Source organism: Alligator sinensis, unplaced genomic scaffold (genome assembly GCF_000455745.1).
Source record: "Alligator sinensis unplaced genomic scaffold, ASM45574v1 scaffold447_1, whole genome shotgun sequence".
Classification (NCBI taxonomy): domain Eukaryota; kingdom Metazoa; phylum Chordata; order Crocodylia; family Alligatoridae; genus Alligator; species Alligator sinensis.
The window spans coordinates 1971230-1992586 of NW_005842123.1; the positions used below are offsets into that span (position 1 = coordinate 1971230).

The following is a 21357-nucleotide window of genomic DNA, read 5'->3' on the forward strand; positions in this document are numbered from 1 at the left end:
CCAGGACTGGGAAAACTCAGCCACTGGCCCCAGCCTAAGGGCTGCTCTTTTCACTGCTCCCTTCCCCCACACTAGTCTACTTTTTACCCCCCAGCCAGTGCTTTCAACCCCCATCTCACAAGCCGTTCTGGGTGCAGCTGCTTTTATCAGCATTTGGTGCTGGCAGAGCCGAGCAAGTAAGCCCTGGTTGGGGGAGAGGTGGGAGGGATGAGGGTGTAGTTTCACTTGGGGGGAGGGGGGGCATACCACCCGCAGGTGCAGCAATAATCTCCCACACTCCTGCCCCCACACTTCTCGCAGGTTGTACCTGCTCCCCCTGCTCCTGATGGGTCGTGCTTGCCCCCTCCTTCACAAGTCACACCTGCTACCCCACCCCACTTACGGGTCGTGCCTGCTCCCCCTACCCTTTGTGGGTTGTACCTGCCCCTCCACCCCACCCACAGGTCGCACTTGTTCCCCTTATCCCTTGTGGGTTGTGCATGTTCCCCCCGCCCTACCCACAGGTTATACTTGCCCCCTCCACCCCACCTGTGGGTTGTACCTGCTCCCCCTACCCCTTGTGGGTCACACCTGCCCCCCACCCCACCTGTGGGTCACACCTGGGTCACACCTGCTCCCCTACCTATCCCTTGTGGGTCACACCTGTCCCTCAGGCCCCAGCAGAGCCCCGATCCCCTCCAGCCTGCTGGACCCCCATGAGACGTTTATTGAGGAGTTGCCTAATTAGTTCCACAGTAAATGTCTTAGCATCTACATGTGTAGTGCTATTAGGGAAGAATAAACTAATTAACTCTGCTGTAGATAGTACTTGTAAACACAAGTACTATCCCGTGACGGAGTTTTTTACTTCGCAGCAATGCACCTTTAGACACTGATGGGGCTGGCTGGGGCACAAGGGTGCTATGATGCTGGGGCTACCTGGTGTCTCGCCTTGCACTGAAGCACTCTTGTGTCCCAGCTGGCCCCTCTGCAACACATTGAGCCATGTCAGAGCAACCCTGGGCTGGCAGGCTGTCTTCCTGGGCCTCCTGCCAGCTAGGGGTGCTCTGACCTGGCTTAACAAGCTGTGGTCCCAGGCACATGTTCAAACGTGGCACCTTGGAACAATAAGCTCTGGTGCAGTACGACCCGGAGATTATTGCTGCACATTAATAGCACATGTAGAAGCACCCAGTGTACATGTGGACACTTCTGTCCAGGGACAGTTGTGTACCAGTTCCCAGTCAATGATATTGGAGTTGTTCAAATGTCATAACAGGGGTGGGCAAAATACAGCCTGCAGGTCAGATCTGGCCTGCCAGACACTTTCGTCCGGCCCACAGCATCCCTCAATGAATTGTGCCTCACCCAGGCCTTCTGCCTGCATCCTCAACATACCCTATTATGCCTCACTCCCACCCTCATGAGCAGAAGGACCCAGCCCCTGTAGTACTGGGTGGGGCTGCTGCTTCTAGCTCCCTCTGGGTAGCAGATAAGGAAGCAGGGGCAGGGCTGCAGATGGGTGAAAGTGTGGTGTGTGGGGCTGGAGCTGGCTGCAGTGTGGAGCCCACACTCAGGGGTGGGAGCAGTGTGGAGCTTGGCCGGGCAGGGTGGGGGATGTGGGGCCCCCTCCCACGCTTCCCCCCATGGCGTGCAGCCCTGGTAGGCAGCAAGGGAAGCAGCAGGGGGGGTGCCAGTGCTCAGTGCTGGTGGCTGGCTCTGGCCAGCGCTGCACATCGTGGTGAGGAGCATACACCCCACCAAGCTATCTATATTGCCGGTGCTCCCGGCAATTCTGTGGCATGGAAGAGAATCCCCAGGCACTGGAGCTGGCTGGGGTGGGGAAGGCAGCTGGCTCCAGTGCCTAGGGCTTCCCTCCCGTATTGTGCGAGTGCGGGGAGCGCTGGCGATACAGATAGCCTGGCAGGGCTGCAGTCCTCACTGCGATGTGCAGTCCTGGCCAGAGCTAGGCACCAGCACCCCCACCTGCTGCTGCACCATGAGTTGAATGTGCGGGGGGAGGGGTCCCCACGCCTTTCCCACCCTCCCTCACACCCCACAAACGCCCCCTCCCCACCGCCCCCACACACACACCAGTATTGACTGCAGGAGAGGACATTGTATTTCAGAGACCAGTGTGTTGCAGAGCCACATACCCACACCCCACAAATGCCACACAACCCCCCAACATACCCTATGCTCCCCACACATAGCCACACCCCCTCACAAATTTCTCTCTCCCCACCACACATGCACACCCCCCCACCATATACACCCCCACATCCCTCCGTACACACACACACACATGCATACAGACGCACCCAACCACACTCCCCTACACAATATAAAAGACTAAGAATTTATTTTGGAGTTATTATGCAATCACCTCTATATACAGTACACAAACATAAATCATGACAAAAATATTTTTTGTAATACAATTAAAATAAGTTTTAGTAGCCATTTGAATTTTAGTGTATGATTTGGGTTTTTTTGGTTCTAGGATGGCAACCCCCCCTTCCCAAAAGGAGTATTTCTGGGGGGCAAGTGGAGGGACTTCCAGTGGCAAAGGTCAAGGGTTAGGGATGGGACTTCTGGTCCCAAGATGGGGGTGGGGCAAACGTCAAGGGTGGGGCTACCCATGCAGTCCTTGACAGCTCACCAAACCTCCTTAAGCAGCCCTCTGCCCAAAATAATTGCCCATCTCCGTGTTATAAGTTTCTCTGGGGCTCTATACCACACTGTCCATTGTCCTTCATTCTCCTGATCCCTACACAGTGAAGTTGGAAGACAGCACAGGGTGGATCATGAGGGACCTCCATGAAGAAATATGGTCCTGGATTTGCTTCTCCTGCACAGATAATTTTAGCAGTATTACCAGTGTCCAACACTTAAAAGGAAGATCTAAAACACTGTTTGGGATATGGCTATTGACGTGTTTCAGTGATAAGTAGTTCTGACACCTATGGACCTTTGTGACCCAACATCTTTGAACTGATATCCCATTTATATAGAAATTAGAGTTAATATCTATGCAATGCCTTTGATATTTTAAAGTATATCTGTCCAAGTAGCATTTGGGTTTAACAAATGAGTATAACAAGATAAGGCTTCACAGCTGATCTTGCTCGTCTGAAGCTAATTGCCACATGACACTAGGGCAGTGGTTCTCAGCCTTCTCAGTTCTTTTTATGCCTTTGAAATAAAGAAGTTTCTACCAAATAAATGATTTGAAAATATTTCCAAGGAAAGGATGTCGATAGCTCCCTTTCTACCCACAAAACTTACAGTTACATTTATGTACAGTTTATTGATTATTTACAGTTACTGATATTTTCAATTTATTTTTCAAAAATTAGTGTAAATGTTGAATATATAGTTAGTATAGTTAAATATAAACATTTTTGCTGCTTCATTGATATTTGTTGAGAGCTCATCTTTAGATAGATAGGAGAGCAAAGGAACATTACCTAGTCCTGTCTGTGGTCATACAGTCATGATGTATCAGATCTATTACAGGCTATAGAATCTATTGTGGCCCTGTTTGCTAACCCTGCACTTACTTTTCTGTTAAGATTTCACAGTAAAGTTGTTTACATTTCAAGCGTGTATTTTCTTTTTTAGAGAAACAGAAAAAATGGATCAGCAAGCTGGTCCTCAAACAAACCATGTGGATGCCTGTAAAGAGTATGCAAAAGTGGAGACATCTGATAGGAAGGAGAGTTATCAAAAAACAACTGACACCTTTGGATATGATAAGCATGAAGATATAAGAAAAGACAGGGAAGATGAGGAATATTATGTCTTTAGAAAGGAAACTTTGGAAGCCAAGAGGGGGAAAGCCAAGCGCCCAGTAACATCACCAGAAGTTGATTCAGCATTTTCAGATTTTGCAAGCATAGCTCGGCCTCAAGTAGCTCAGCCTCAGCCAGTTGAGAAGAATGGGACGCTTCCTAGTTCATTAAGCACAAGTGCAGGCCCAGTGGAGCAGAATGGTACCAGCTCATATAAAAGAGGGTTTGTTCCCAGAGCCAACCCAGATAAACAGGCACAAAGGAAAAATAACCTGGCTCAAGTAGAGCACTGGATAAAAGTCCAGAAAGGAGACACAAAAAGGTTAGTAATGGGCACTGTTCTCAAAATAAATGAATACTTGTATTAGATAAGTTCTATTATCTAAATATCTCTTCTATTATCTATTCTACCCAGGAGAGCACACAAACACCAACAGACTCTCTATTGCTTGAAGAAGGGTGTTTGTGCCTGAAAGCTTGCAAAGAATAATTTCTCTAACTATTTAGTTGGTCTAATAAAAGACATCAAATCTAGCCAAAGAACCTTGTCTGTATTAGATAAGTTGTTTTATACCATCTCAATGCCACCAGAATAAGATGGCATACAACAAATTAACAGTAGTTTTCCTATTCTATGCAATACAGAGTAATACTTCAAATGTATATTCTGTATCCTGGAAAACTCAGTATAAAACATATTATAACAGTTTCTTAAAATGTATTTGCATGTTGTGATCAGAAAAGATAAAAAGCTGGAATATGCTTGGATTCTCTTTGATCATACTGGTATTCAGTTAAAAATTGCAATAATGTTTTATTCAAAATGGAAGTGCCAGAATCCAAAAATTTACCTCTCAGAGAAGACTTTTATTCTTAAGAAAAACCTGTAGCTTTTGTTTTTCCATTTAAGAACAAGAAAAAAGTATAGATTTTAAAATTTGATCTTTTTTTCTTCTCCACAATATTGTACATGGGTCGTTTTGTTATATAACAAAACAAGAAATGTACCTGGATCTTTGAGTATACAGCCTGCCTTATAAAACCTCATTGAAATGTTCCTATAGTATCTTGTCTCTTTTCAGCCTGTGAAAATGATGACAGTCATAGTGTACAAATGGATAGAATACACAACAGTTTCCATTCATCTCCAATTGAATGTTTTCAAACTGTGCATTCATGCATGTACATGTAGTATATATGGGCATGCAAACAGACACATACATATGTATATACGTCTGTATGTGTGTGTATCTAAGTGACAGGCTGATTATGGGATGGGTCGGTGCTTTCACTTCAGTTCTTGTGAATCATTCTGTGTGGCATCCTGGTTAGGTATCTGTGCTCATGCTGGAATTCTCCTACTTGCAGGATCAGAGCCTTAGATATTAGTGAGAACTACAAAAATTGAGATGAAATGATCATTTAGACTAATAGGATACAAGCAAATATATGACTTTGAAGCAGGATATAACCTTATGATATTTTTTTTCTGAACTGCAAATTAAAACTAGCATTCCTCTGCTGCTGGTCCAGTGAGAGATTGCTCTGATTTATTAATACAAATGATATGGAAGTACAGTCTTTTCACCTCATTTCTTCTTTTGCCCTCTTTCTTCCAAAAACACCTCTTTCTCAGAGACCCATAATCTTTTTTCAATAATATTTAATCATTCTTTTTCAAATCATGGCTAAGTTTTACTTACATATATTTTGTTTGGATAGGTACTTAATAGCAGGAAAAATACACTTTTTAATTCTTTTAAACATACGCTATTGCTAATACATGCCCATTTGAAATAAAGCATACTATAATGATTTGTTGTTCTAGACCTAATATGAAAGCCTTCAGAACCCCCTACCCCCACATTTTTAAATGCAGATTTGAATGAATAGAGCTATTATAGCATTAATAACTAATATAACTGTTGACATCTGTATTCAGTGTTATGGAATACCTGTGCCAATATTTCCACCTCCCTCCAAATTAAAGGCAATAACTAGACCTGATTGGATTAGTACCTCAATGGATAGAAATGTTAGGAAAATCAACAGGTGTCACATTATGGAATCAGCTTTTCTTCTTAGTCAGTATTATGCAAAACTTCAGCCTGGTGTTATGGATGCCACAGTTGTAAGTGCCATCCATTGAATGAGACATGGCTAACTATGATCATCGACATTTTGCAAGACTTGGTCGCAGTAACTAAATACAAGTTGCAGGGTGGGGGAGGGAGGATTGGTTTTTTTTTCCTTTTCATTTTCACTCTCTTCCTACATAACTGTTATCTTTAGTAGTTTAACTGTATTACTGTTTTTTAGTTTCTCCCCTGAAGACACATGAGTGCTGCTTTTGCAAAATAACTACCATATTTCTGTCAGAGACCAGTGCATTGCAGTGGTAAAGATTTGAAGTTGTAATCATTAGTGCACATGCACGCCAGATCCTACTCCATCTTTTAGGCACCTAGGTCTCCTGTCTGGAAAAAAAAACAAAACAACATTAATGCCAAAGCTGAATGAGTGAGTTTTTTTCCTCCTTGTAGCCTTTTGTGATTTATGCTGTAATTTTAGCCTTGAGTATCACAAAATTGCACGTTAATGGTTTTTCAAAGATTTAACAAGGTAGATTAGGATTACATTTAGGCACCTAATTGATGGAATAGGGTCTGGTTTTACAGGTGGTAAAGCATTTGGGGCTGTGATAAAGAACACATTAAAAATTTTAAGATAGTATTAATTTTAAAATATGATGGATGTAATTGTTTTTTATTTTAATTTGTTGGATTTTAATATGTTTTATGGTATGCCACAGTTAATGGATTAGGCTATCATTCCATAAACTATATAAAAATAAGCCTCCAGCATGTAATATGTAGAACTTATCACTTTTTCAGCAACACATGTAATACTTATTTTCTGAAATATGATTGATACATACATTTTAAAAGTGCTATTTTATAAAGAGTAGCTTGAAGATTTTAAAAACTTTATAGGTGCTGAGCCACAGTGGTTTTCTGGCTCAGGGCCATGAACCAAGCCTGTAATCCCACATTGCAACAACATCCAGGTAGAACTCCTCAGTCTGTATGAAGCCATGTTAAATAGAGTAAGAAGAGTGTGTGAGTAATTTTTCATGTTGGGTAATTCCAGGTTGGGACCACCCAACCTCTGACGATTTCAGTGTGTGGGCAGACCTAAGGAGTACAGAATTTTAAAAATCATCTGATATTTTGTGAGTGTGTTGTTATTTTTGTTGTGCTGCTTCTTAATTCTGCTAATCAGCCAAAGCCAAACTGAATCTATTCAGTGCTCTACACAAATGTATTTACTTGGAAAGCAATATCCTCCCCTCCAAAATAACGGGTAAGAAATTTATTTCAGGTGAATTAGGGAGCTTTTCCCTTCTTGACTTATATGGTTTAGGAGAAAGACATTCACTTCTGTGAGGGCCTCCAGACATTCCCACTTGAGATCCAGAATTCTGGCAATAACCTGGAGAACTTCCTTTAAAAACTGTATCCACTGAGGAGATATTCTGAGTGGAACCTTATGTAAGGGAGTGCACACAAACTTCACTTCTTGCTGAGCTACCTTCCTGCACCTCGGGTAATCAGAACTGCCATTGTGTTCTCAAGACTACACCTGTCTTAACCAAGTTTGTAACTTTATAACAAGTAGAGTAAACCCAATCTGAACTCTTTGCTCTGTCCTCAGTGCTGTCTTCTCCCACAGACTTGAGACTGAGATTTTCATAGCACTCTACAGGAAGCACTGCAAAGCTGCTTAAATGTATGGTGGCATTGAAAACCAAATAGTTCTAGTGTTGCTGCAGAAAGTCCCTCCTCCAGTGATTCTCAACCAGGGTGCCTGCTGCAGGATCTCAAAGCTACCTTGAGATCTTTTCAAGGGGATCCTTTCATGATCCCATATGCTATCTTAGCACTATTAGGTGCGCAAACATGAAAATGCTATGGTAGCACTATTAGGTAAGCAAACATGATTTGCAAGATAAACCCAGAGATTTCTAACAGGAATCCATAGTGTTGAAAAAATTCAGACTTGTGGTCTTTCTGAATTCTTTGCAAAAGAAGAATTGCTGTATTATTTTTCTGTAGTCAGAAAACGAGTGAAAACTAAAAGCTAGCATTTTCCAAGGGGGTACCTTGAGTTAAAAGGGTTGAGAACCACTGCCTTACGCAGAAATGACCCCAGACTTGTCCTCCAGCATCAACATGTCTGCTTTGGGATCTCTGCTTCAGTCAAACACCTATTTCAGGGGGAAAAAAGCCACCTCCCCATAAAACAGGACAATAAGTAGAAACAAAACAAAACAAAAAATCCCATGATCTCTCTCCTTTTATAATAGAGGTGCACTGATACATCAGTCTGATAGTGGATTGGCACTGATGTAAAGAAAATTAATTGTATCGCAAATCGGCCTGATGTGGCTGATAATATGGCCAATAAATGCCTGTGCATGCACGCAGATCAAGGCCCCTACGGTGAAGGAGGGAGTGCGGCTAGGGTTGGGGCTGCCCAGATGGGACAGGGGCAGAGCCACAGCTTGTCCATGGGGTGCAGGGGCGGGGGTGGATTCTGCTGCTGCATGCACCCCGGGGGGACATGTGTCCCCGGATCTGCGTGGGGTGTGGGCGGGGTGGGCTGCCACTGCAGGCTGGGGCCTGGGCCGGCCACGGCAGGCGGGGGCCAAAGCTGTGCTGGGCTCTTCCCAGTGTGTGTTTGGGGGGGGGGTTGGGGAGGGGCTGCGCTCAGGGCTGGTGGCGGTGGCACTGGGAGAGGGTGCTATGGGTGGGCTATGGTGAATTTTGGGGTGGCTGCAGCCCCATGCCCCATACCTCCCTCCCAGCACTGGTAGATTAGGATTACATTTAGGCACCTAATTGATGGAATAGGGTCTGGTTTTACAGGTGGTAAAGCATTTGGGGCTGTGATAAAGAACACATTAAAAATTTTAAGATAGTATTAATTTTAAAATATGATGGATGTAATTGTTTTTTATTTTAATTTGTTGGATTTTAATATGTTTTATGGTATGCCACAGTTAATGGATTAGGCTATCATTCCATAAACTATATAAAAATAAGCCTCCAGCATGTAATATGTAGAACTTATCACTTTTTCAGCAACACATGTAATACTTATTTTCTGAAATATGATTGATACATACATTTTAAAAGTGCTATTTTATAAAGAGTAGCTTGAAGATTTTAAAAACTTTATAGGTGCTGAGCCACAGTGGTTTTCTGGCTCAGGGCCATGAACCAAGCCTGTAATCCCACATTGCAACAACATCCAGGTAGAACTCCTCAGTCTGTATGAAGCCATGTTAAATAGAGTAAGAAGAGTGTGTGAGTAATTTTTCATGTTGGGTAATTCCAGGTTGGGACCACCCAACCTCTGACGATTTCAGTGTGTGGGCAGACCTAAGGAGTACAGAATTTTAAAAATCATCTGATATTTTGTGAGTGTGTTGTTATTTTTGTTGTGCTGCTTCTTAATTCTGCTAATCAGCCAAAGCCAAACTGAATCTATTCAGTGCTCTACACAAATGTATTTACTTGGAAAGCAATATCCTCCCCTCCAAAATAACGGGTAAGAAATTTATTTCAGGTGAATTAGGGAGCTTTTCCCTTCTTGACTTATATGGTTTAGGAGAAAGACATTCACTTCTGTGAGGGCCTCCAGACATTCCCACTTGAGATCCAGAATTCTGGCAATAACCTGGAGAACTTCCTTTAAAAACTGTATCCACTGAGGAGATATTCTGAGTGGAACCTTATGTAAGGGAGTGCACACAAACTTCACTTCTTGCTGAGCTACCTTCCTGCACCTCGGGTAATCAGAACTGCCATTGTGTTCTCAAGACTACACCTGTCTTAACCAAGTTTGTAACTTTATAACAAGTAGAGTAAACCCAATCTGAACTCTTTGCTCTGTCCTCAGTGCTGTCTTCTCCCACAGACTTGAGACTGAGATTTTCATAGCACTCTACAGGAAGCACTGCAAAGCTGCTTAAATGTATGGTGGCATTGAAAACCAAATAGTTCTAGTGTTGCTGCAGAAAGTCCCTCCTCCAGTGATTCTCAACCAGGGTGCCTGCTGCAGGATCTCAAAGCTACCTTGAGATCTTTTCAAGGGGATCCTTTCATGATCCCATATGCTATCTTAGCACTATTAGGTGCGCAAACATGAAAATGCTATGGTAGCACTATTAGGTAAGCAAACATGATTTGCAAGATAAACCCAGAGATTTCTAACAGGAATCCATAGTGTTGAAAAAATTCAGACTTGTGGTCTTTCTGAATTCTTTGCAAAAGAAGAATTGCTGTATTATTTTTCTGTAGTCAGAAAACGAGTGAAAACTAAAAGCTAGCATTTTCCAAGGGGGTACCTTGAGTTAAAAGGGTTGAGAACCACTGCCTTACGCAGAAATGACCCCAGACTTGTCCTCCAGCATCAACATGTCTGCTTTGGGATCTCTGCTTCAGTCAAACACCTATTTCAGGGGGAAAAAAGCCACCTCCCCATAAAACAGGACAATAAGTAGAAACAAAACAAAACAAAAAATCCCATGATCTCTCTCCTTTTATAATAGAGGTGCACTGATACATCAGTCTGATAGTGGATTGGCACTGATGTAAAGAAAATTAATTGTATCGCAAATCGGCCTGATGTGGCTGATAATATGGCCAATAAATGCCTGTGCATGCACGCAGATCAAGGCCCCTACGGTGAAGGAGGGAGTGCGGCTAGGGTTGGGGCTGCCCAGATGGGACAGGGGCAGAGCCACAGCTTGTCCATGGGGTGCAGGGGCGGGGGTGGATTCTGCTGCTGCATGCACCCCGGGGGGACATGTGTCCCCGGATCTGCGTGGGGTGTGGGCGGGGTGGGCTGCCACTGCAGGCTGGGGCCCCTCCCTCCCAGCACTGCTGCCCACCCCAAGCACAGCACACCCCCCCACCAGGAAGAGCCTGGTGCTGGCCCCAACCCACAGTGGCAGCCTCCCCACCTCTTCCCACACAGATCCAGGGGCACATGCCTAACCCCATGCCTTCCCGGGCTGTACACAGCAGCAGGAGCTGCCCCCGCCCTCCCCGCAGCCCCTGGATGAGGCATGGCCCCATCCCTAGTCCCACTCCCTCCCTCACTGTAGTGGCCTTGATCTGCCCCCCCCACACCCCTTCCCTTCCCTCTCCCCTTCCACCACAACAGACATACCAGCTGCACATAACTCTCCAAGCTGCAGGGCTACGTATCGGAAATCGGATTGGTATCGGCTGATATGCCTCCTTAAGAATCAGCTATCAGTATCAGCTCCCAAAATCTCTATCAGTGCACCCCTATTTTATACCCCCTGGTCTACAGGCACTTCAAAGACTCTCAAACAACATCCCTACTACCTCTTCTTCAGACTGTCACCCATTAACTTACTTGTCATCAATTCAGGCCATGGTCAGGCTGCTTGTCTTCATCCCTGAGTGAGGATCCAGTAGTGAGGCTCGGACATTTTTCCCAGAAAGTAAAAAAAAAAACAAACCCAAAAAACTTCCTCTATTTCCCTTCCTGATGATAATGGGCACTTTCAGAAGTTGTTGGAGAACTGCAGCTACTCTTGAGCTCCCAACAGGTGTTCTGAGACTTCTGAACCCTTGAATAATATATTAAAAATGCATCCAGGGAGCAACAGCCTTCTCAGACTAGCTAAGGATATTTTCTGTGCCAGAAAAAGGACATCAGTTCCCGTAAAAACATCCTTTAACTAGGTCCATTATGGGATCTGAAACATAGAAGACTGCTGGAACAGCAGAAGATTAAGCTGGATTTATCTGGTTGAAAAGCCTACTCATTTGTCTCACTGACACTAGAAAAGCCCCCACAGCATCAGAATTGTGCTGTAGGCAAGTTTTCCTGCTGGAGGTATGCAGAGCAGCAACTTGGAGTTGGGTGTATAGTTTTACCTTACGCCTTTTTCTGGACTAACATTATGCTCCAGTGCCCAGTTGAAAATGGTGTAGTCCCCATTTAAAGCTCCCCTCAACTCACCTGGTAGAACAGTGTTTCCTAATGGTCTGTTAGCAGAAATGCACAGAGCACACCAGTGTCAAAAGAGGTTACCTAACTAGTAACTGTTGGTCATTGACAATCACTTTTGTACTTGCTGTCTAGCTTCCCTTCTACTACAGAGTTCTATGTAAAAGTGGGGGCAGCTATACATGTGCCCAACACCTGCTCCAATGCATTCTAATTAGAACACGTCGGAGCAGACTCAATTAATTGAGTCTGCTTGATCAAGCAGATTAAGCAGACTCGATTAATCAAGTCTGCTGGAGTGTTCCAATTATAATGCTCCAGCAGCTTGGGCATCTCGTGTATTCCGTGTCACTACATTTCAAACTGACAGAGGGAGTGCTTTAACTAAAGCTTATTGAACGAGCTTTAGTTAAAGTGCCCCCTCCACCATTTTGAGGTGTAGTACACTGAATACACAAGATGCTGCAGACAATTTAATTAGAATGGCTCCTGAGAGAATGTTTTTAACACTATGGATTCCTGTTTAAAACGGTCCCTTTTCCCCCCACCCAACTGTGGAGTACATGTAAAGATGCCCTAGGACTCTGGTTGGAGAAGAGAAACAGATGATTGGGATGTGTAGTCCATTAGCATGGGGCAATGATACTGATTTTTTGTGAGAATTCATATGCTTCTGAAATGAGCATAGATTTTTAAGGCAGTTCTGAAGCTCCAGGTACAATTATACAGAACCAACTCTTGAAGATCAACAGTTACTGGTATCTACTTTGTCTTCCTCTCTCTCTTCCCCTCCCCACCTTTTTTTTTTTTTTTTTAGTCCCTGCTATATATCTTGGGAGCTTCAAAAAAATACTTTGTTCAATCTCATGCTTTCTTTTCTTTCCCATACTGCCAAGTCTCTTTCTCTTTATTGAAAGTAGATCAGGCAAAGTGGGTAATGATGGTGGGTTTTTAAACTTACTCTGCAGAAGACCTTGCCAAATAAGTAGTGGTACTAACTGCAGACATTGAATCAATAGACTCAAGTGTATCAAGTAACTAAAAGGACAAAAAGCAGATAGCTAAATATAGAATCGAAACTTAGGCGAATATGTTTTTTGTGTTACAGGCTGTGAAAGCCTTCATGAAATCAAATACTTTGAAGCTGGAAGGGGAGCTAAATGTACCTAATGTATCAAAACAGCTCTTGCTGCCAGCCACATGTTAAATCTGCTGGCAGGTATATAACTTAATTTCTGCAGTTTAAGTGACTTTGTAGGCATTATACTTAAGTCAGGAAATGGCATGGTTTTTTCATAGGGAAACTACGTGTGTTCCCTTGTAAGCTCCCTTTGCTGTTTTGGATAAAAAAGACAAGGTATAACAAGTAACTCCTAAGGACTAAAACAATCTGCACAAGTGATCGTATTTAGAGGAACTGATAATAAATTATCTATTTTCCACCTAAATGTTCCAATTAACAGTTGCTCATTCTATATGATTAGTTTTCTTCTTGCACTCTGATTTTTCAGATACAATTTTTTTTGTAAATGAATAAATGTCACTATTGTCAGGCAGCAAATTATACCACCTAGTGGAGAGCAGGGTACTTGTTAACAAAAAATAAAACAAAACTGAATATTAAAGTATTGGCTGTTAATAATGAACACAATTCTAACTCCATTCTTTGCACTCTTTACTTTCTAGTTGCTCTAAATAGAGAGGTAAAGTACCATATTCCTTTGGTGCTAGTTCTGTTGTACTGAAGCCAAGCTACTAAAAAAATGAATCAAAGAATTAAATAGTTGTAGTTCTTAAATATTTGTCAGAAATAAAATCCTTACCAGACTGTCACAATTTTAGTGTGTGAGTAGTGAATTTGTTCATGTGGGGCAGGCTTCAAGAGCACCTTCCTTTTCTTTGCATAGTTACATAATCACTACTAAAAGGATCCTTAGGTAAAGTGAATTAGAAAGAGGAATATGTTTCCTTTGACCAGTTCTCTTGATAAATGCTCATTTCTTTAAAGCAGTATCTTTTTTTTCCCCATACAGTCATGCTTCTGATCAGACTCTTACTCGTCAAGGTCCCAGTCAATCTGTGTCCTTTCCTGAAAATTATCATACCTTGCCAAAGAATACCAGGCAGCCTTCAGGGAGCTCTCCTCCACCAAATCGTGATTTGCCAAGTGACTACAAATATGCCCAGGACCGGGTTAGCCACTTGAAGATGTCCCAGGAGGAGAGGAAAGCTAACAAGGATGGTACTGTATGGCAGCTATATGAGTGGCAACAGAGACAGCAGTTTAAACATGGCAGTCCTACTGCCCCAATTTATGGAGGTTCTTCAGACTTTACTGACCGCAGTAAATCAAAAAGTTCCCTAGATGTTCCACGATCAATTTCTGTCCCTCCATCTCCATCAGATATTCCTCCACCAGGACCACCAAAAAATTTTCCACTAAGGAGACCACATACTCCTGCAGAAAGGGTTACAGTTAAACCGTCTGATGAGAGACAGACTGTAGACATTCCTTTTGCCTGCTCACCAAGGAAGATCCATAATCATGCTGTGAAGGTATATATATCTTATATAACTTAAATTACGATGTACATATTAAAAATTCAAACCTTAATTTATCTAACTAGTGTAGGCATTTTATCTGTACTCCTAACCCTGGCAATAGAGTATCATACAAGCACTAAAAGTAAACACAATAATGTACAATATTTTTTGCTCCAGAGCCATATTTTCTTCCTTTCATCTCAGATTTATTAATTTTTGTTGTTTTGCAAAGAATAATTGGGTGGTTCTAGAAAGGCAGACCAAGTCAATTTGGTATGTTCTTACTCCGCAGCTTTAATGGAATGTCTTATTTTAAAATGCAGTAATATTTCTTTAATACAGATGTTTATATATGCATACAATAAATAGGACATGGGTATCTGCCCTCACATATGTACTGGATGTTCTCATAGTAGATTAATGGGGAAATGATATATTACTTTAAATAATGTTTCTTATATATCTTTTCCATTTACATTTCAATGATATTTCCTACTTATTAAACAGATAAATACAAGTTTATTTTTTGGTGAAACAAATTATCCATTAGTTCTCTCTTCTAACATTAATATATATGTTTGTAGAAAAAAATTCAAGCTAGCACATCTAGAGTAACAAGGAAGTTATTCTTTGTCTGCCTAGGTTCTACTGTAGGTGCATATTTCCCCAAGGCCTTTAACATCACATTTTTGTGACTAGGAGTGCCTGTCACCTAAATGACCTCACACCCCAATACTAAGGGCATTGGTTTAAGGCAGACCTACCCAACCAACATTTTCTTACCCATGATGGAACCCTTGCAGCATCCACCTCTTCTGCACACATTGCTAGTGCAGTTAGCTTTGGTACTTAGTGAGCTATTAGTTCACATTGTTATTGTCTGTTGGCTAAAACAAAAGTAAGCCCTTTGCATGATAAGTTTGTTTAGGCTAGATCTCTCTCACCCACATGAAAAGGCACCAGCAACATGGCAGCCACTAAATCTGCAGGGTTCAAAATCTGTACCTAAGGTGAAACTTGGATGCAGCTTAATGACAGGGACTTTTGGGGCACTTTTACACATTCGTGGGGGGTTGGGGGTGATGCTTTTATTAGGGTGGCTCTGAGAGCTGCTCTAATTAAAGCACTGCAGTGTCTCATGTATCTGCATCCCTGCTCTTCAAAATGACAGTGAGGGCACTTAAACTAAAACTCATTCGATGTCACCGTTTTGAAGTGCATGGACACTGATACAGGAGACAGAGGCTGGCTGGAGTATGGTAATTACCAAGCTCCAGCAGACTTGATTAACTGAGTCTGCTCTGATGTGCTGTAAGTACAGCGCATATGCACTCATGTATAGGCACCCATTCCGCCTTGAATCGTGGGTGACTGGTGCCTCTTGAGTTTGGGGTTGGGGGGGGCGGCGATCTCACTCACCAGAAAGCGGCACGGCTTTTGCTGGCGCCCTGCTCCCCAGCCGGTGCTCACGGAGGGTCACTGGTGCGCCTGCCTGCTAAACAGGAAGCACAGCCTGAATGGGGGTGCACCGGCGATGCATGTGCACCTTCTACATGTCACCACTGCCTCAAATATAGATGTGACCCCAGGCAACATGCTCCTTACCAACTCAAACTGAGAAAGTTAAATAATTTGTCTGAAGCTCTTCCTTCAGAAGGAAGCTGTGGTTTGCTAGTTAGTCCCTCTCTTTTTGGGCCCTTTGATCAGAGATTCCAGTCCAAGTTTTCAAGAAACATTTGCTAACTGGTCTCACTCCCTGGCCACCATTTTAGGTCTCTGAGAAGGACAGAGCAGAGCACTCCCAGGAGCTAATCAAAGTGAAAGCAGTACCAAGTGAAAGGCAGCTAATCAAAGTGAAAGGCAGGCAAAGTGAAAGTGTTTTTTGTACCTTTCTCTATAGTATGTCATACTGGTCACTGCTTGAGAGATGTACTAAATATGTTCACAGGAGGCGCATCTACATTAGATGTTTACCGAAGAATTGCCTAATTACTCCACAGTAAAGTCTAAGCATCTACACATGTGGCCCTGTTTGACCACAGGAAACTAATTAACTCTGTCATAAGTTAGTATTTGTAGACACAAGTTAGGACTGATGGACTATCCTGCAGCGGTGCTATTTAGTGCACCACAATGCGCATGTAGATATTGTCAGGGCTGGCTGGGGCACAAGGGTGCTTCAGTGTGGGGCTAGCTGGCATGGCATCAGGGGCTAACTGAACATGGGCAGCCCCCATGTTCGGTGTGGAAGCTGCCCTGCCAGCTAGCCCCACACTGGGGCACCCTCATGCCCCAGCCAGCCCCTCTGCAGCACATTGAGCCAGGTGGGAACAGCCCCAGGTTGGCAGGCTGACCCCTCTGGAACCCTCTTGCCAGCCGGGGCTGCTCCAACCCAGTTCAATATGCTGTGGTCCTGGGTGCACATGTAAACCTAGCACCTAGGAGCAATAAAAATGGCGTGAACTACAACTTAATTGCACGTGTAGATACATCCAGGTTTGATCTGGTATGTCAGTTCCTAAATCCTTGGTGGTTTATTTGTAGTCTTTATTTATCATAATAGGATCTGTATTCCTCATAATTGTCAAAGCTTGCACTGAGTTAGACACTTTTCAAAATCTGACTGGAAGACTGTCAAATAATCCCTGTATGTAAGCCAAACCTCCCAAATGCCAGTCAAGTACAGTAACTGAAGGAACATAATTCCTACCTGAGGCAAGATGCACAATTTTGACTGGCTTCTTCACTCGTTACAGAGTTCTGCACATATTGATAGACGATCCATGCCTGCTATGGGCTATATGACCCACACTGTAAGTGCTCCCAGTTTACACGGCAAGTCGGTAAGTTGAAATGTTATTCATTTTCTTTCCCCTCGCTTTAACCTTTCTAGTTCCTGAATCATCTTATTTTTTCATGAATTGCGATTTGAAACCCCAGTAATTTGAACTTAAGCTTCAGTGTGAACCAGACCCAAACTTAGCTCCCAGTACAGTCAGTGGGAATTTTGCTGATGGAAACAGTGTGGGCAGGAGCAGGCATTGTCTCTGACGTTCTTGTCTTATTACTAAAATACAGTTTCCTGGGAAAACCTCATCTTTTGCTGTTTGTTTGACCAAATGCAGAGTTAATGGAATAATTGTCATGTCAAGTAAATGCTTTCTGGGCGCTGAGGTGAAGAATGTAATTACAGTGACTCTTCCTGAAGACTGCTAATTTCCTCTTTACAATGTGTCTAAATACCTGCAGCCTGAAGAGCTAACATTGCTTCTCATTCGATTAAGGAGACATCAGGCTAAGTTGGCTAGTATACGAAATTACACAATCGCCCAATTACTGCAGCACTTGCCAACTAATTCCACCTATCAGGTCAGCTGCTGATTGGATCATCTGTGCTATATGACATTTTGTGACTCTGCAAATGCTTCATTAGTGACATGCTTGAGTCTGTGCTTTCTTGCCCATTCTTTGGTATTTTATGATTCCTGAATCATTTGTGGTTTTTTTCTTTGCTATTGTACTTGCTGTAAATGGTAAGCATTTTAAGCTGTGGGGTGCTATTGCATTTGGTTTCCAAGCTTTTCAATATTATTTTGCTTTGATAGTACTTCTGAGAATGCTGCCCCTGAAAATTGGGTTAGATTATTTACTCTGATTGAAGCAAAACAATTCTTTTTGCTATTTGACTATTTTCAGCATGCTCAAATATTCATGGTAGCTCATGACTGTGTCAGTTTTGTAACTGAAGAATAGTTCGTAAGTTTGTTTTTCCTTTTGTTTTGTTAGTCATTAATAGTAGCCATCATAGGTCAAGAACGGTACCACTGCAAAGCTTATAAATTGGAGATGGGACAGAAATGCAGTTATAATACCTCTTGATCAGCTGTTAGATTTGTAACATTCTCAGAAGTGTAACCATCTAGGCAACTGGAAACAAAACATAGTGGCTCTGTTTTAAAGCCTTCACTGTTTTTAAAACCCTAAAAACGTTTCTAAATTCTTTAAGTTTAACCATTCCTCCTCACTTACTCCACCTACAAAACAGTTGCAGTAAAATGGACTGGGCTGTACCTGTGGGTATCCTTTCTGTTCAAAACTAGGGACTCTAAAGTTTTCAGCTAATACATTAAGGTGATCCCTTTCTCTGTTGCAGTCTGTGTTGAATGCCAGAGTAATGTTAAGCAAATGTTTGTTAAGAAGCATCAGTATTATGTATTGATTTGTTAGAAGAATTTTTTTTTTCAAATGACCATTTTCACTGGCTCAAAAGTTGGACACTCAACTTGAAAACAGAATAGTTTGGTTTTCTTTATGCAATTTAATGAGTCCAGAATCCCAAATGATTGTGTTAACAAAAAAGTTCCCAATATTTTGGGCAATTAACAAAATATTTGCACTAGTTATAGTTTGCTTTATCGTTTGTTGAAAATACTTGTGTTGTAAATGACAAATGATATATTATGTCGTGGCTCTATGTGCTTTTCCTCAGGTAACTACAGTAAAAGCATATCAAGAGTATTATGACTATACATAATTATAAGACAACACTGGCAACATCTACTTAATAGAAAGAAATAGGTATTAAAATTGAACACAAAAACAGGAAAAGTTAAGCTTGCTCTCAAAATGAACATTTATTTAATATTAGTCATGGCTTATTTTCTGACTCTCAAATGAAGGAAAGCACATTCAAAACATGGGGGGAAATTGCACCAAAAACATTTATTATGTAGTGAAAAAGTTCATTTTGATACCTGATTGACCTCAGTTTAGGCAAAAGTATTTTGTCAGGGGGGCATATAATTTAGGTTGTCAACCCATGAGTTAACGTTTTTTCCATAAAGTATCCAACTTTGAATATGCCATATTTTCTTGCATGCCACATGCCCCACAAATAAAACGTGTCTTATTTTGGCAAGGCAGAATGATGATGAAAATATGTTTCCAGAGTCCTGTCTTAGTCCTAACCACAGAGGCTGAGAACACTGCAGCATCAGCAAAAGCTACAGTGTACAGATGTAGTATTAGAGTTAAGGGTGTGGGAGGGAACACAACCCCTGGCCCGGCACTGACCCCCAGCTGGGTCGCAAGGGAGGGAAGCCCATAGTGGGGGCGTTACTTCCTCTACCTCCTGGAGCTGGGAGCTGGGCTTGAGTCCCCCAGCCACACCCCTTCTCAGACACCAAACTAGCTGGGGCAGTAGCTACTGTTTCTCTCCTGCTCATCCCAGCCCCCTGGACTATCTCCTTCCACACCCTCCCTGCCCTGCCCAGCCCAGCCCAGCCTGGCCATGGCAACCTCCTCTGCCTCCTGTCCCCATGCAAACACTTAGGCACATTGGAGCTGGCACTCAAGGAGCATTGCCAAGCTGCAAGGTAGCAGTGACTGGGACTGACTCAGAGATGGAGGCTGGGGGTACAGGGCAAGCACTGGAGAAGGGTGTGAGGGATGTGAGGGAGGGAGGGAAAGTAATCAAATAAATGAAGAAGTCTGGCACTAATGAAAGTGACAGAGCTGACAGTAGCTGGAGCAGGGCTGGCTGGGGGGCTCACTTGTTTGCCTAGGTAAGCCTGAAGCTGCAAAGTTCAAACGCAAACGTCTTGGTCTCTCCCAGCTGCAACCACTGCTGGCTTCAGTGCCTGGGGTTGCGTGAGTTTGCTCATTGGGGAACCACAAGGTAGTCTCTGGGAGCCTCCTGCCACCCACCTCTGAAAAGCAGCCGTATCTCCTCCCTTGTCCCTAGTTTGTTTTGTCACCTACACCAGGAGCTTGCTGGAAGGTGGGTGGGGGCTGAGGCGGGCACAAGAGGACCTCACATAGGGCTTTCCTCCTCTTCTTCTGTGGATGTGGAGCCAGAACCCAAGCTGTCCCCAGCCATCTCTTTTGTAGGGCTGAAGGTGGGGGCAGAGCGAAGCTGCCACGCTCTCGCAGAAGGCACCATTTCCAGCCGGCCCAGTACCAAAGCTGGAAGAGCCTGGCCCCACTGAGCTTATGCAGCAAGCCATGGGGAAGCTGAGCTGACCGCATCCTGCCAGGCTCTAGACCCATGCCCCACATGCTGCTGTCAGTGCAAAAAACTGGAAGGGGTATTTGCCCCTCTATGCCCCCGCCCATGATGTCACCTATGTACATTGCCCCTGCCACCATCAGCCAGCCTAAAGGGTGGAGGGTGGAAAACCCACCCCCTCTGGCCCAGCACTGGACTCCTAGCCGAGTACTACTGAACGCAAGGGGGAAGCCTGCAGTGGGGACTTTACTCCTCCTGCCCACCTGGAGCTGGGAGCCAGGCTTGAGTCCCTCAACCACGCTCACTTGCTTGGCCTCCAAGCTGCCTGAGGAGGTAGTGAGGGGGGAAAACACACCCACCTGGCCTGGCACCAGACCCCCAGCTGGGTGCTGCCTGGCATGGGGGGGAGGGATTGGAGCCTGCAGTGGGGGCTTAACTTCCCCTGTCCCCTTAGGTACTTCTGTGTTGCAAGGAGCTCTGCTACTCCTGGAGAAATGGTAGAGTGCCGATCTTCGTGTGTGTGTGTGTGTGTGTGAAGGGGGTGACTATGGCTCTAGCCAGCATGCACCCCCAAAACTTCTGGGTAGGATAAGATGGCTTGCTGAAATGAAAACTACAGGACAAACTCAAAAGGGAGCCAGCCAGGTTGATTACTGGCTACATCTGACCCAATCACAGAGCCTGACTGGAGCAAAGGACCATCAAAAGAAACAAAGGGGAAAAGCCAGGCCTATGCTCTGGGCCGGGGCTGCAGGTAGTTTGGGTCACTCAGCTCCACTGGGAATAGAAAGTTGCAAACCGCAACCCCGGCCCAAAGGTAGCAGGATTAGAAACGCCCAGATTTCAACCCTGTTTAAAACTGCCAGGCCTAATACCTAGCCAGCCAGCCAACCCAAGGAACCAATATCCTCCTCTCTGGTATTAATCCCTTAAAACCTCAGAAAAGGGGGAAGAAAAGTGGGGGGGAGTTCCCAGACACTG

General features: G+C 43.7%; 1 protein-coding gene across 3 annotated transcripts in view; it reads left to right on the forward strand.

Annotated features, from left to right (window-relative positions):
• Positions 1–21357, forward strand: part of PLEKHA7 (pleckstrin homology domain containing A7) — a 194695-nt gene that overhangs the window by 129767 nt on the left and 43571 nt on the right. For all 3 annotated transcript variants that reach the window (XM_025205641.1, XM_025205643.1, XM_025205642.1), the window contains exons 8-10: positions 3604–4095; positions 13859–14381; positions 17126–17212. In XM_025205641.1, the coding sequence (XP_025061426.1) occupies positions 3604–4095; positions 13859–14381; positions 17126–17212 (1102 nt within the window). The remainder of the gene's footprint in view (positions 1–3603; positions 4096–13858; positions 14382–17125; positions 17213–21357) is intronic.